We start from the raw sequence: 17,176 nt of genomic DNA, 5'->3' as shown, positions 1-17,176 counted from the left end.
ATTCCGGAGCGGGGAGAAGGAGAAGAGCCAGGACGCCGTCGTGGGACCTCCCGACCAGCACTGGGCTGGAGAAAGCCCCAGGTGAGTACAACTTTCATTTTTTTTTATGAGCTCGGAGTCACTTTAATGCTTTTTGACAATGGATTTATCAAGGCACTCAAATGCTACCTTTTGTGTGAAAAACAAGGCTTCAGCAGCTAAAAGCCCTGTTCTGAAAATGTGGTCGCTTGAGCAGATGCAGCTGAGTTGACAGCCAGGGACGGATCTAGACCAAGTTGCGCCTGGGGCAAGGTCAGGTTTTGGCGCCCAAAGGTCAGGTTTTGGCGCCTAAACTGTCATTCCCCATCCAAATTTTGCTGCCTTTTTAAGAATTCAACAAACTGCGCCTGGGGCAAGAGACCCGCCTGCCCCCCCCCGATCCGTCCCTGTTGACAGCAGAATCTGTGGGAGGAGCTTCTGCTGCTGCTTGGATAGCATCATCTTACTGCACAGATGACAAAGGTCGGGGCATAGATTAAGCTGTATGAAATTATGGCAGCCTATAGCATTGACAGTCTGTGGAACAGGAAGTCAGCATTGGCTGGGTCTTCCCTTAGTACTTCAAAACTGATTTATGTGACATCAGCTAAACAGGATTAAAAACAAACTTTGCAACTGATTGTCTGCACATTTGAGCCTGCAATAGTGCTTTCATTTTTAACAGGTAAAAACTGACTTCAAATGGTTTTTAAAAACAGATCTCCAATTCTTTTTTCATTTGGACAAAAGTCACCCAGCACTTATCAGAATCAGTCAGAAGACCTTTGGACCAGCCTGTGTACTGGATAAATAGTCAGTCAACATTTAAATAGGAAGGACAATTTTGTAATAATTGGAATTATGTCAAATCAGTTACACGGCATCACAGTAGCGGCACACCTAGGATAGGAACATAAATCCTACACAAAGGTAGACACTGGGGGATCGAAGGGATAGCAGCTATAAGGATAAGGAATAGAAAAGGTAAGTGTATGAAATATATATTTTCCTTTTGAGAAAATTTGTGCCATTTTTTGAATATACAAATGTATCCGTGCACCACTTCCTGCTGTCCTGTGTATCAAAGTGGACCTGAACTCAGAACTTCCTCTCTGTTCTAAAAGATACACAACAGCATAATAACTTTTTAAAGAAAAACTTTTCTCTGTTACAGCTGATACAAATCCTGCAATAAATCTGCAGTGTGTCTACTTCCTGCTTTCATGGAAGCAAACATATTCTTAACATCCTGTGTTTACAAATTAGCTGCTCTGCCATGGCAGACAAGAGTCCTGAGCTGACACAGCTGAGAGATCAATCTACGGTGGTGATTAGTCACAGATGAGGGGGAGTTAGACAGGCTAAACTCTCTAAATACATACAGGGTGCATTTCTCTGTGTTTTTCTTCTCTCCTGTGCAAGAGTTCCGGTCCACTCTAACTGCTGCCTGTGGGTTCACTAAATACTCAACCCATAAAATGATTCAGCACAAGAACATCATTCGCACTCTTCACAATCCTTCTCAGACTGTATGACAAACATTTAAAGTTTATGCAATTATTTTCTCCAGACAGTGGTGTAGCAATGGGGGATGCAGAGGTTGTGACTGCACAGGGGGCCTGGGACAGAGGGGCCCTTCTTTATCCATCTTATTAGCTTTGCATTGGCGCTATGCTGGTAATTAACACCTCTATATGTGCATTCAATACAGTAGTACATTTCTGTTTTGCGTAGCATATTAGTAAGATGGCTTTTTGGTACTTTTTAGCCCCTTACACACTCCTAAAAGTTCTGGTTCACTATGAGCTTGCTGGGCAACCTGTTACTCTGAATACAGTAGTAGTAATCCTTAAAGGACAACTGAAGTGAGCAGAATATTGAGGCTGCCATATTTATTTCCTTTTAAACAATACCAGTTGCCTGGCAGCCCTGATGATCTATTTGGCTGCAGTAGTGGCTGAATAACGCCAGAAACAAACATGCAGCTAATCTTGTCAGATCTGACAATAATGTCAGAAACACCTGATCTGCTGCATGCTTGTTTAAGAGGTAGTGGATCAGCAGGTCTGCCAGGTAACTGGTATTGCTTAAAAGGAAATAAATATGGCAGCCTCCATACCCTCTCACTTCAGTTGTCCTTTAACAAACTGTTTCCTTACTCTGATTACAATTCTCTGACACTGCAGCTGCACTTGGAAGTTGTGAGGCTCCATATCAATACAGTATTGTATGGTATAGTATACATAGTTCTTGAGGCCACATGTAAAACTCACACTGGGGATCCAAACTCCTTAGTTACGCCACTTTCTCCAGATAAGTCACCTTCAACTTACAAGGTGAAACTAATACATGAAACAAACTCAGTACATGCAAAGCCAGATATGTCAAGCCTTTATTTGATATAATTTTGATGATTATGGCTTACAGTGTATGAAAACCCCCAAATCTCAGACCATTAGAATGTTGTGAAAAGGTTCAACATTCTTGGCTCAAAGTGTCAGACTCTAATCAGCTAATTAATTCAAAACTGATCCTGTTGAAGACCGTTGGATCGTTGAAACACGTCGATCTAAGCTAGAAGGGCCGCCCCATAAGATCCTAGTACTTTGCAGTGGTGGTCCAGGTGGCTGTAGCTTATCACCAGGCCAATCATTTAATCCAGTGCTGATCGTCTGGTGGTGGAACGCAAGGAAATGCCACCGCTCTGTTCAGTGGAACGCAGGAGGACAGAGCGAGGAAGTGACGTCAGCGGGGAGCTTGGAGCGCACAGCTCGGCTAACGTACGTGGAAAACTTGACCGGCTTGGTAACCGGGAGCAGGCCTTGCCCAGTGCCTGGGGTCCCTAGCACACAGAGGCAACTTCGTGCGCAGGAGGTGTTTGTACCAGTACCACGGACGGCGGCAGTGAACCCGGAAAGTCATAAAAGAAGGTACCACGCGTTGTGCAATACGGAAACTGTAACTTTTTGCATCTTCAGGTTGTGTCATTTAAGTGAAAGTTTAGGGTGGCAATATATATATATACTCCTATTGACATTATAGAGCACCTGGACTTTTTGGAGTCTTTCTTAGAATCCTATTGGAGAGTTTTTTTTTACATAATTTTTGTTTTTATATATATATTTTTTACACGTTTAAAGACATCAGTTAGCCCCCACAAGGGTGTGCATGGTGTGAATGAGTAGATGGTGTGCATATATACCACATTTTAAAAACTTGTATTCTTTGCTTGAACATAACTAAAAATAAAAATGGATATAAGCAGCATCTTCTGATCCTTTTTATGTCCAGCGCTCCTTTATAACTTTTAGTAATTAATTCAAAACACCTGCAAAGGGTTCCTATTTAACTAGCTATTCCTATTTAGCTCTCTAACTGAAACACAACGCAAACAATTAGGATGCTAACTCTCTAAACGAATCACAAAGCTAGCAATTACAGGTACAATTGGGCAGGGCGGAGGCAGAGGCAAGAGAGGCTCCAGCCTCAGGGCACAGTGTAGGATGGGGCGCACAACTCATTCAGCTATCATTCCCCTATTGTGTTTGAAGTAGATCGGGTAATAAGGAAAGGGGATACATGGTGGTGACAACAAGCCAGATGACTAGAGATTAAGGTGTTTTGGGCCCTGGGGCGCACAGTTCCCATTCATTGATCTAAGTCCCCGTGTGAATGAACATCACCGTCTAAACTCCATCCATGCAGTCCTTCCGGTTTGCGTACTAATAGTATGCATACTGAAGTCACCACCAAGGACATCTTGTGGCCAAATTGTAAAATTACATCTACATTTTTTTTCAATAAAGGATCCCTTGTTCCTTTATTGAAAAAACAAATACAAATAAAAAAATACATAAATAGTTACCTTAGGGACTGAATTTTTTAAATATGTATGTGAAGAGGGCAAATTACCATTACTTTATAAATTATGGGCTTGAAATTAGGGATGGACACTGAAAAAAATGAAAAACAAAACTGAAAAAATGCACCTTTATTTCCTCAAAAAATATTGGTGACATACATTGTACTAGGGAAAAATTTTAAACGTTGCAATAACCGGGACAAATGGGCAAACAAAATGTGTGGGTTTTAATTAAGTTAGCATGTATTATTTTAAAACTATAATGTCCAAAAACTGAGAAATAATGATTTTTTTTCCATTTTTTTCTTACTTTACCTGTTAAAACACTTTTAGAAAAAAATAATTCTTAGCAAAAAGTACCCGCCCCTTTCCCAAAGAAAGCCTAATTGGTGTAAAAAAAAAACCAAGATATAGATTGTTTTGTTGTGATAAGTAGTAATAATGTTATAGGCGAATGAATGGAAGGAGCGCTGACAGGTGAAAATTGCTCTCTTTTTAAGAGGAAAAACCCTTCGAGGTGAAGTGGTTAAAGCATTTAAGGTAAATTTACTTAGTCTCTTGATATCTGCAGCAGGGAGACCAGGCTCAGATTTACATAACAGGAGCTTATAGGCACAGATGTACTGGCACCCTCCACTTCACCCTCCATGAATCTACAAACTGCAAACCCCCAACAAACCATACCACAAGTGCGCCGGCCCCACTGTCACTTTTCTTTTACTTCTCCTGCCCAGTGTAGGTAGCCACAGGTGTCCCTTAATACCAAGTGTACCTTTGGCTACCTTACACTAAGTAGCTAGAGGTGTCCCCAGGTATTGGGTAGCTAGAGGTGTCCCGGACTGAAGGGAGATCTCGTCAGTGGAATGCAAAGAGCTGGCTGAGTAACCTCTCATTTATGCTCCACTTCAGACTCTGCATAGGGAAGGAGGGAGTCCCCTTTCCATCATCAGGCGCCTATAGGCACTAGCCTACAGTGCCTTATGGTATATCCAGCCCTGAGGGAGACACTCACTGGAGGAACCACATTTAGCCCAGTGCCAAAACATGAGGCCACAAACAGGTGAAACACACAACTGCAGGGCTTCTGACACATTCTGGGACATGTCAAAACAAGACAATAAAATCCTGCTTGCCTTCATCAAAGTCTACAAAGACACCTGTCTATAAATGTAACTATAAATGTAATTAAATTCACTGGCTACTAGCAGTGGCCGTAGCAATAGGGGGTGCAGAGGTTAGGATCGCACTGGGGCCCTTGGATCGCAGCATTAGCTCTTCAAAGGTGCTATGCTGGTAATGACCACGTCTATATATGCTTTGAATATTGGTAATCATTAACAAATTGTTCCCCTCCACTGCTGACACCTCTCATGCTATGGAAGTCCTTGGCAAGTTTTGTTATTTCATGAATTGTTATGTATAGAGAGCTTGAGGACCCAATGTAAGTCTTGCACTGGGGTCCCAAGCTCCTTAGCTGAGCCACTGGCTCCTAGTTCTGCTCAGGGGAGTAACTAGAGGGGAGTAGCACCTGCGATTGCAGAGGGGCCCCCGAGCTGTGGGGGGCTCCAGCTATTAACCTTCTTTTCCTCCAATACAGGAGACTATACTGCAGATTAAGCGGTTTTGTGGCTACACAGAACTCAGTGTAGCACCATCTTGTGGCTAAAGAGTAAAAATGCATCAAAATACACTCTAATACACTAATACATAGGAAAATTAAATTCTGTATTATTTTTTTTATTCCCTTCCCCCCCTACTCCATAGTTACCATAATAAAACACTTGTGAAAAAATACACATACATACAGTATATATATACATATATATATATAATATATGTGCATATATATATATATATATATATATATATATATATATATATATATATATATATATATATAATTATATATATATATATATATATATATATATATATATATATATATATATATGGGACTTTTTTAATATGAATGTTATAAGGGTATATTACTGTAGCTTTTGTAAATAAAGGCTAGTTGTAACTATTATAATATAAAAAAACTAAACAGAAAAAAAGACACCTTTATTTCCAAATAAAATATTCTCGCCATACATTGTACTAGGGACACAATTTAAATGTTGTGATAACCGGGACAAATTTTCATTTTTTTCTTATTCTTCCCTGCAAAATGCATTTAAATAAAATAATTCTTAGCAAAAAGTACTGCCCAAGAAAAGCCTAGTTTGTCCCACAAAAACTAATATACATGTATAGATCATATTAGTGTTAAAAGTAGCAATAAAGTTATTGGCGAATGGCGAATGAATCGAGCGTTATGTGAAAATTGTTCTGGTTTTAGAAGGGCAAAAACCTGTGGTCCTGAAGTGGTCAATAATCTACAGCTTTGCGTTTTTCATTGCAGGAATTCAGCCGCTATGGTTCTTCCTGACCCAGTTACCGCTCTGTTACTCATTCTGCTGTGTTTGATGCTGGTGAAACTGTTCCATGGCTCAGAACAGAAACACCCTAACTTTCCACCTGGACCCAAACCTTTACCCTTCATCGGAAACCTGCATATGCTGAACTTGAAGAGACCTCAGAAGACCTTCATAGAGGTAGAGTGCCCTTTGTCATTAGTGATAAGTGGATTATCTTAGTGAAACTGCTTTTTGTTTTATTTAGTTGAAATCATGGAGCATATTTGTAGAGGACCTATACTTCTGTTAAGTGTCTCAGCCCCGCCTCCTTCCAGCACACAGCTGGCAGTATCATGCATTGGCTGCAAGAGATGCTAGTCATCCCAACTAGAATCCCCTATGAAGAGATGGACTAGTCCAAAACCTGTCACTTCTGTCAGATTTCTACTGCCTACTGTAAGTGACAGCAACATAGGAGAAAAGTAATTTATGGCTCATTTTACTCTGGAAAAAATGTACTTCTTATTTGTATATGTTTGCACATATTTTACATTTTACAGTTTTTCGCTGTAGTGCCCCTTTAAGCCATCACAGGGTGAAACCGTATGATAAAATGTAATCAAGTTAAAAAGGTACAGTCACATGCCACAGCAATCACAATAGTGCCCAGAGCTTTTGCGGGCTCTACCCCCATTTCCTCAATGCCAAACTGCCAAAATAGTAAGATACCAGCCAGCCTCCCTACTCACTTGCACACTGGGTTGTCAGTTAGAATTGGCAACTGCCATTGACGAATTGCTTTTGAAAAAATGGAAACCCTGAAAATCCCTATGAGAAGATGGACCAGTCCAAAAGCTGTCAGTTCCATTTGATTTTAACTGCTTACTTTTTTCACTGGGGTGGTTCTTTAACAAAACCTCAGCATAAATATGGGCCACTATATCATCCAAAGATATTATGCAATTAAAATTTGAGCAACTATTGTATTGGTCGATGTGAACAAATAGGTTTTTCTCATGATGAGGCAAGGCCTATTTGCTCCCATTACCTTAACCCAAAACCCCAATACAATCCCTTCAGCTTTCTTGACCAACAGTCCTCACCCAACCTTAAAGGAAACAATGGACACAAATTACGGTGGTGTAAAAAAGGCCAGAGCAGCCTTTTCCTTTATTGATTAAACATTAACCATAGTGCAAAATAACTTTTTAAAGAGAAGGATCCAGAGGTCAACTTTAATACAACCAGCAAGCAACTACGTAATGTCCCCCAGCCGCAAGCACCGGCCCAGGGACATCTGCTTGCCAAACAGTAGGTACTCATTGTAGACGCTGACCTTCCGAGGGGATATCCACACCGGGGTGAAACACCTCCCCTCACCTTTTCTGACCTCCTCCGGATACCCTTCCCCTCCGGCTGCAATGACAAGAAAAGAAAACACAGAACAACAAACAACAAATAAAAACAAACTAAAGGGAGGGAGGGAGCTTTGTTCTGGAAAGATCCTGCTGGGAAGGGAAACTCCACCCCCCTTAAATACCCCCTCTACCTATGCCAGCCCACATTTCAGATTCTGATTGGGCTCCTGTCCCTCTCCCATCCTGCCTTCCTTTTTTTTACCCCCCCCTCTGGGTGCCAAGGCCCACCCTATCATGGGAGCCCTCCCCAGGACCTTCGAGCCAGTAATGGCTCTGCTGGTGTGATAAATTTGTTTTTGATATATAGAATAATTATCACTGCCATGCATGATGACAATGAACACTTCTGTCACTGTAAATTCACATGCCAACATTTAGTGGCGGCAGCAACACAAAATTGGGATGCCACAATGCCCAGGTAAAAAAAAAAAAATATATATATATATATATAAACTCCCCCTGACATGCACATAAGAAGGGATTTTTTTCACAAATTGGTATAATTATTCAACATGTTATCAAATACTGTGTACCCCAAACTGAGGATTAAATCCATGCATAAAACTTAGGAGACAGTTGACAACAGCTGGCAAACATGTACTGGCCTCTGAGTTTTTCAGTCTCTAGTTCCATGCAGTTCCATTCCAAAGTACAATTTTAGTGTCTAAGGCAAAACACCCCCATCTAGTGATGAGCATAATTACGCATCGTAATCGTAATGTGACATTTCGGGTAAAAGCGTAATTATTTCCTTAGTTAATTTTAGGCATTCGTAATTACACATGAATGTATGTGTAATTTACCTGTCATATTTTGCCGACTTTGCCGGTAGATAGCAAAGCACCCATACAGGCTATTGCTGCCAAAATTGATTCATGTGTAAAAGTGGACCCAAATTAAAAATACAAGATTTCAGAAATAAAATCTATTTTCTAAATTATAATAATAAATAGCAGCCTTTTTTCAGCTGCATGATGACAAATATAAAATATTTTACATTTATTGGAGGAACCCCTCCCTTCCTTTCATATTGCCGGTACAGAATCCGGCAGACTGGTGGAGTAGAAGGTGTCCAGCAAATGAGGAATTGCTAATGGCTGCCACCTGTATAACCCTAATTATGAAAAGAGAAGGGTGAAAAGCATGCACTTAAATGCTCATAGGCTTGAAGGAGTGTTTATTTATCTTTGTATGTCTCAGAGTGGTGCAACTAAATATTTTGAATTAAAAAAGTGTTTGGCTTGGGTCCGCTTTAAAGGGATACTGTAGGGGGGTCGGGGGAAAATGAGTTGAAGTTACCCGGGGCTTCTAACGGTCCCCCGCAGACATCCTGTGCCCGCGCAACCACTCCCCAATGCTCCAGCCCCGCCTCTGGTTCACTTCTGGAATTTCAGACTTTAAAGTCTGAAAACCACTGCGCCTGCGTTGCCGTGTCCTCGCTTCCCCTGATGTCACCAGGAGTGTACTGCGCAGACACAGACCATACTGGGCCTACGCAATACGCTCTTGGTGCCATCAGCAGGAGCGAGGACACGGCAATGCAGGCGCAGTGGTTTTCAGACTTTAAAGTCTGAAATTCCAGAAGTGAACCAGAGGCGGGGCCGGAGCATTGGGGAGTGGTTGCGCGGGCACAGGATGTCTGTGGGGGACCATTAGAAGCCCCGGGTAACTTCAACTCATTTTCCCCTGACCCCCCTACAGTGTCACTTTAAGGAGAATAGTTGGTACAAGTTAAGAAAAAAAGAATTGTTCAAAAAGACTTAGTAGTTTTTGAGAAAATCGATTTTTTAAAAAATACAAAGAAAAATGTTTTTTAAAACCATTTTTCCTTTGCATTTTTAAAATCGATTTTCGCAAAAACTACAGTCTTTTTGAAAAAAATTTTTTTTGTCTTGTACCCACCAATTTTAATAGCAATAGCTTAGCTATTCACCACCAAAGTCGGTACGAAATTACGTGTAATTTACGTTTAAATTCATGCGTAATTATGAATGATTCTACTAAGTCAGTTGAATTAACAATTCGTAATTACGTATAGGTGTAAATGTGAAAATGTACTTGTAATTTTGTGTAATTGTAATTAGCTGATTACGATCCTCACTACCCCCACCCCCATCTCCTCTGCTGAGTATTCATGCCTAGTATAAATACATTATATACGTATATACTGCAAGAGTGTGCTAATCCGGAGGCAGTAAATTCAAAATGAAAGGATGCAATTCATGCCCTACCCACTATGTGGCATATTAGACATTTGCCTAGGTGACCTATACCTAGAAACAGCCCTGAATTCCTTTTTTTTATGTTAATGCATGTTGAATCATAAATGTTCTGTTTGTCTCATTTACAGCTTGCAAAAAAATATGGATCCGTTTTCAGTGTTCAGCTTGGGGCTCAGAAGGTCGTTGTCCTGTGTGGCTATGAAACAGTTAAAGATGCTCTTGTTAACCATGCTGAAGAATTTTCTGACAGAGCTTCTGTTCCCATCTTTAAAGATATCAGCAGCAACGGATATGGTAATTTTTCTTTTTTATTATCTCTGTAGTCTCTTCATGTGGTCTCCTGTATCAGGGAGGACGACTTCTGTTTTCTTAAAGGGCACCTGAGATGAAACACATGTCAGGTACCATACCTACCTGGGGCTTCCTTAAGCCCTCTTGAGGTCCTCACCATCTCCCCAGGTGGCTCCTGTCCCGCAATATGGCCCGGTGGCCTGGCCAAGTTGTGCATCATCACACATCCCCCACTGTAGATCCGTTCCCCCTTTGTATATCCTGCATCCGATTCTTGATGTCCGGTGATTCCCATTCACTGTCCTAGAGTGGCTCGCTCACCCTCCATGAACGTAGCCTGACCACTGTGAACTTAGCCTTAAGGACAGGGAATGGGAGACACAAGACAGTGAGAGGGGGATGCAGGATATACAGAGGGGGGCACAGGACAAAGAGAGGGGACACAGGAGAAAGGGGGACACAGGACAAACAGAGGGGGGCACTGGACAGAGAGAGGGGGACACAGGAGAAAGGGGGACACAGGAGAGAGAAGGACACTGGATAGAGAGGGGGACACAGGAAGGACAGAGGGGGATACAAAATGTACAAGGGGGACCCAAGAGGTACAAGGGAGACATAATAATTTTGGAGGATTGGGGGGAAAGGTCTAGCACCTATGGGGCTTTGCTATTAACCGCTAAAGTTGGTGGCTTTTGACTGTAATTTTAAAATGCAGAAAATCCGCATTATTCCATACGTGGTAATTTTATGACAATCAGAAGACTCAGAATGAATAAACCTATCAAAGAATGGGGATTTAGGCATCAATTACATTCTCTGATTGGCTTATTCATTCTGAGTCTTCTGATTGGCTTAATATCACCGCATATAAGATAATGCAGATTTTCTGCATTTAATATTACAGTCAAAAGCCGCGGATTTTAGCGGTTAATAGCAAAGCCCCCATAGGTGCTAGACACACCGAATTGTCAGGGCGTGTTCAACAGAAGAGTGGGAACAAGAGGAAAAAAATTCAAAAAGACCTTGTAGTTTTTGAGAAAATTGATATCAACGTCGGCAGAAATTTCTGAAAAATGCGGAAAGCGGTAGCGGGAAGCAGAATCGGTAGCGGTAATCGTCAATGGCAGAAAGCGGATTTTCTCTGGAGGCGGAAATTGGCATTTCCGACCATCCCTGATGCCATTGCACCTTGGACACCCCAGGATTAGTATATTATTTTCCTGATTTTTGTCCATTAACCTGGGTGTGTCTTATGGCCTGGAGTGTCTCATCGTCTGATGATTACTGTTGATACCCCCGATCGCCGGCTAAATACATCCCCCCCCCCTGGATCCAGCAATCGTGCAGCCTCCCTGCACATCTCCGGTCCTCTCTATGGGGAGGATCGGGTCTGCGCATGACGTCATGACGTTGTCGATGTCATGTTCGATCCTCCCCATAGAGAAGAGCAGAGCTGTCCGTGGAGGCTGCTGCGATCACTAGATCCAGGGGGGGGTAATGTATTTAGCGGCGATCGGGGGGATCAACAGTAATCGGGGGGATGCCGGCCACCACTATTAGCTAGCCTAGTGCTGGCTGAAGCTATTACAGCCATGCAATCTGGTAAAATTATACTGGGGGACTCTCGGTTGCAAACCCTCCTGAGCTGCATAACACTCAGGAGGTTAAACAATACTAGTTGCCTGGCAGTCCTGCTGATCTTTCTGGTCAACAGGGTCTAAATCACACACCTAAAACCAGCATGCAGCTAATCTTGTCAGATTTGTTGATCTGCATGCTTGTTCAGGGGTTATGGCTCAGGCCGGTTTCACACTAGAAATCAGCGTCATAGGTGAGGTGCGATCGGATGATCGTATCACACTGTAATCTTAAACAATAGCCTTTAGAGATTTCTGCGGCAATGCATGGTAATCTCTAATCTGGCTGCAAGCCAAGCCATAAGTGACCTTCTCTAGCGCTCACTTCCTGTGGCATAAAATAGGAAGTGCATGGAAGAGTACTGAAAAATACGCTTCCACCCATGGACTGAACATGCGAACGCATGTGGACCCGAACACAGACATCAAATTGTTTAAAATATATGCAGTATCATAGACTTACATGACTTCCGGTCGCCGCACGTCGCCGCGAGTGGTCGCTGATAACGCGCTGTAGTCATTGTGTTAAATCCAATACTTCCCGTGTATCGCACTGCACCACAGTAGGTGTGAAATGCCCCAAAGGTTTTCATTGCTTTAGCGTTACCCTGCGGTAAAAAAGGGTAATGCAACACAATGAAAATGTCCCAGTGTGAAAGGGAATCCAAAGGATTAGAGGTAGGGGATCAGCAGTAGTGATGACCGTAATCAGCTAATTACGCTTACGTGAAATTACATGTACATTTTTGCAATTACGCCTATACGTAATTACAAATTATTAATTCAACTTACTTGGTAGTATCATTCGTAATTACGCATACATTTATGCGTAATTTACACGTAATTTTGTGCCAACCAAACTTGCTATTGCTACCAAAATTGCTACTAACTTGCTAAGGAGAACAGTGGGTACAAGTCAAAAGAATAATTTTTCAAAAAGACCTTGTACTTTTTTAGGAAATAATTTTTAAAAATGCAAAGAAAAATGGTTTTTAAACTCAGAAAAATGACAGTTTAAAAACCATTTTTCTTTGTATTTTTAAAATCGATTTTCTCAAAAACTATTCGCATATAAGGCGACCAGTGTATAAGCCGAGGTACTTTTCCCTCAGAAACCAGGAAAAAGTGATTGACTCGTGTATAAGCCCCCTCCACACAGTAGCCAGATGTGCCCCCAGTACAAGTCAGTCCCCCTCCCCATAGCCAGATGTGCCCCAAGGATGATACAGCTGTGTCTTAAGACGCCACTAGAAGGCGTCCTAGATATGAGAGACAGCGATTGCCACACAGGAAGAATACAAAATCATTGCACCGCTGACACGTTGCTTGCACGCTCTGATCCACAAGCCAGAGAACTACTGCGCCTGCACAGTAAGCCACGTACAACGTGGGCTTGATTGACAGTGGCGGTTCGCGCAGGTGCAATGCGGACGACTTTGGGGTCAGCCTCCGCACCGTGCATGGAGACGGGACAGCGGCGCAGAGCGGAGCGATCGGCTTGGGACAGTCGGCTCCTAGGGGCTGGAGAAAGCCCCAGGTGAGTAAAGCTCATTTCTTTAAAGAGAATATGAAAATGATCTCCTAGGAGGAAACTTAGGAGAAAAGAGTTAATTGCATATGGTCCTATACGATTTTATTAAAATGTAACATGGATTCATTTATTTTCCTCCCTACCTGCTGCATTTGTCTCTGCGAGCTTTCGGGACTGCTTGGAAGGAGAATCTCCTGCATGTGTACATCTCATCACTGTGCCAAGGTATTTCACTATGATTTTCAAACAAACTTTACTTGGATTTTATTACTATTTTATATTATAATTAAGGCTACTTGCACACCAAGACGTTGCGTTAGGTGCTACGTTAAGATCGCATAACGTGCACCTAACGCAAGGCCTGGTGCTGTTCGATGTGGACGTCAGAGTGAGCCGCGTTGTGCAGCTCACTCTGGCGTCCGTGATGCCGTGATGCGCACTCTTGGACGCATGCGGCATCACGTGGTCCCGCTGGCCAATCGCCGCACAGAGAGGCCGCACCAGGAAGTAAACACTGTACGTCACAACGTGCAGTGAATATTAATTAGCCATGTGCCTGGCCGCTCTCCGCTCCTCCACAATATGACTGAGCATGTGCAAACAGTCTAACGCAGCTTAAGCCGCTGTAACGCCGTAGCATGCTGCACTTTCACTACAACGTGCAGCGTTACATGTAACGCAACGTGGGCAGTGTGAACAGCCCACTTGTGTTACATTGCTGTGCATGGGGGAGCGTTACAAGCTGCACTAACGTGCGCCTGTAACGTCCCTGTGTGTAAGCAGCCTAAAAGTAGTGATGGGCTGAATATCGAATGTAAGATTTGTTAACACGAATTTCTGCAAAATATTGCAAATCTGGCGAATCTGCAAATAGACTTGAATGGGCAGGTGAATTTAAAATTGACAGAAACTGTTTCTGGCCACAAAAGTGATTGAAAAGTTGTTTAAAGGGGCCTAACACCTGGACTGTGGCATGCCAGAGGGGGATCCATGGCAAAAGTTCCACCAAAAATTACGGAGTTGAGGCAGAGTCCTGTTTTAATCGCTAAAGGGCAGAAATCACATTACATTCCTAAATTGGTGGAATAAAGTGTTTTAAAACGTCCGGCATGTGTACATGTCCATCAGGTAGTGTAAGAGTTACGCCCGCTTCACACTGACATATGAAACGCCACATTTAACGCAAAGAGCTTTAGTGATAATGTCAGGTGAGCAAATAATTGTTTTTGCTAGTTGACACCTCCCGGACATAAATGTTAGTCCTGTCTGTGGCAATCTTTGTGTAGTGGTGTGTAGAGGCTGCCGTGCTTATGCGCACAATCATGGGAGTGCAGGCGATCACGGTTTTCCAGTCCCTATGGTTGGGCTGAGGTAGTTCAATGACAGTTAAGTGACAAAAAAAAAAAAACACGTATTCTGCACTGAGCCCTTATACAGGGGAAAGTAGTGGATACTATGCAAGGAGTGGTGGTGAAGGATTATTGGGTTATAGTCGGTGCATTATTAGGACCAGGAGACCTTTCTCCAACAGCAAGCATGTGCACTGGACACACAAAACTGCATTTTAACAAGAAAAAGAAAAACAGCCCTTATGGTGCCCATACACGGTACAATAAAAACGTTCGATTTTCCCATTTATTCGATCTAAATGATCGAATTGAATGAAAGTTAAATTTTTATTTTTTTCCGATCAAGAAATTCGAACGATTATCCCGTTTTTTCGGGGAAAATGATCGGACATGCTGGAAAAATCTTTATATTCGATCTAACGGAATAATCAAACTAAATTATCTAATTGAAAAATTGTACCATGTATGGCCACCTTTAGAATGGTGAACTACTGTAGCACTAAGCACTGACTGCACCTGTCTTCAGCAGCTAAAGTGCACTGTGTGGACACACTGAACATCAAAATGCCAATATCAAAACACAGCCTTTTGAAGGGCCCTTAGGGTTATGTAGGTGGTGAAATGGTACTGTAGCAGCAAGAAACTCCACTGGGGACACAGAACACAGGCCTAACTAACGCTTTCCCCCATAGCAGTACAGCTCCGCCCCTAGGCTCCTTCACAGCAGCCACAGGCAGTGTAAAATGGCTGCTGTGCTGGCTTTCTGATAGGTGGGGGGGGTCCAGGTGGGGGGGGGGGGGGTAGCTAACTGGCTGATATGTGTCTGCTGACTCTGAGGTGAGGGGTACATTTTTGGCTCCATTATAATGTATAGGGGGCGTTTCGAACACACCATTGTTCGCTGTGAACTATTCACCAGGTGAACAGTTGGGCCATCTCTACTCCTTAGGAACGATCTACATAGGCAGGGGGAGCATAAGTAAATCAGTTGAGAGGCTGATTCGACTTCCCTGCACAGTGATAGTGTGTCCCGTCACAGACGCCAGTACAAGCACGGGATTGATTTCATGAAGTAAATTTGCACTCTATACTGTATGTATCTGCAGTAAACAGCACTGCTTGACACAGCATTGTTCATGAAACGGGTCCTTTAAGATTTTACCAGCTTCCTGATCCTAAAACACTTATTCTTTCTTTCTTTTTCTTTCTTTTTTTTTTTTCTTTACTATTTTCTTCAGTTTCTCTTTAGGAATTGTTTTTGCGAATGGTGACAACTGGAAAACAATGAGGCGCTTTGCTGTTTCAACACTAAAGGATTATGGGATGGGAAAGAAAACCATTGAAAATAAAATCATTGAGGAGGGTGAATTTTTGCTGAAGAAGTTTAAGTCCTACCAAGGTTAGTTGTTGTCAGTTGTACTAGCAGTATGCAGCTAAAATGGAACTGCAATTTTCTTCATGAAAGCTTGAAAATATTGTCCCTCAAATTCTAGATGAATCTCTATATTTCAATCATTGCATCGTTAGCGAGTTGCGTGACTTGTGTTTTTTGTTAAATATCAAGGCCCGTATGCAAATAACCTTTTCTCCTGAGTTATCACCTTGGAGATAATATTCATATTCCTTTTAATAATAACTTTAAAGCATTTTACAACTGAGAAAAGTACCAAAAATTAGGTGAAAAAGTCCTATCAAAATTATTTTGAGTATTTTCTTCTTTGCTGCTGTAGATGGTGAATTGGTATTGTGGCAGCAAGAAACTGCACTGGTGACACAGAACACAGGCCTAACTATTGTTTTCACTATCTGCAGCACAGCTCTCTCCATAAATTGCTTCACAAAGCTATTCCCAAACCCGATCACCGTACCTGTGATGAATAAAAGCCAGGGAGGCAGGAAAAAAGGGCGCCGGTGGCTAGTGGACAAAAAGGGCACCGCCATAGACTCTAATGCAATTATCGTTAAAAAGGCAAAAAAGCAGAAAACCGGGTGCCCAGAAAATATCGTTAACAATATTAGAACCTTAAAGTTTTTAAATATGTTATCATTTTAGAGGCTTGCAACGTTATAGTTTTTGTCATATGATTTTGTTTGTATGTACAGATTTTATGTTATTAAAGATATTATTGTTTCTATGTGTAAAAAGGTTTTTGTGCAGAGGGAGTGGTTAGGGTTAGGCACCATCGGAGGCGGTTACGGTTAGGCACCACCCAGGGGGCGGATAGGGTTAGGCAACACCGGGGGTGGTTAGGATTAAGCACCACCAGGTGGGTGGTTACGGTTAGGCATCACCAGGGGGTGGTTAGGGATAGGCACCACCAGGGGATGGTTAGGGATAGGCACCACCAGGGGAGGGTTCTGTGTGAGAGTAGGGTTGGGTTAATCTTTATTGTTGAATTACATTACGATTTTTAACATTAATATATTGCTTAGTATATGTTTTAAAACCTTA

The 17,176-nt window shown here is 42.3% G+C and overlaps 1 protein-coding gene across 1 annotated transcript in view; it reads left to right on the top strand.

The window, feature by feature from the left end:
- The first annotated feature begins 879 nt into the window (after window positions 1-879).
- LOC137504635 (uncharacterized) overlaps window positions 880-17,176 on the top strand; it is a 99,508-nt gene continuing 83,211 nt past the window's right edge. Inside the window, exons 1-4 of the mRNA XM_068233216.1 lie at window positions 880-1,002; window positions 6,282-6,474; window positions 10,045-10,210; window positions 15,974-16,123. Of these exons, the coding sequence (XP_068089317.1) occupies window positions 6,295-6,474; window positions 10,045-10,210; window positions 15,974-16,123 (496 nt within the window). The 5' untranslated portion in view covers window positions 880-1,002; window positions 6,282-6,294. The remainder of the gene's footprint in view (window positions 1,003-6,281; window positions 6,475-10,044; window positions 10,211-15,973; window positions 16,124-17,176) is intronic.

This window comes from Hyperolius riggenbachi, chromosome 4 (assembly GCF_040937935.1).
Source record: "Hyperolius riggenbachi isolate aHypRig1 chromosome 4, aHypRig1.pri, whole genome shotgun sequence".
NCBI classification, from domain to species: domain Eukaryota; kingdom Metazoa; phylum Chordata; class Amphibia; order Anura; family Hyperoliidae; genus Hyperolius; species Hyperolius riggenbachi.
The sequence above is the reverse complement of the archived record's forward strand: the minus strand, read 5'-3'. Positions and strand labels throughout refer to the sequence as shown.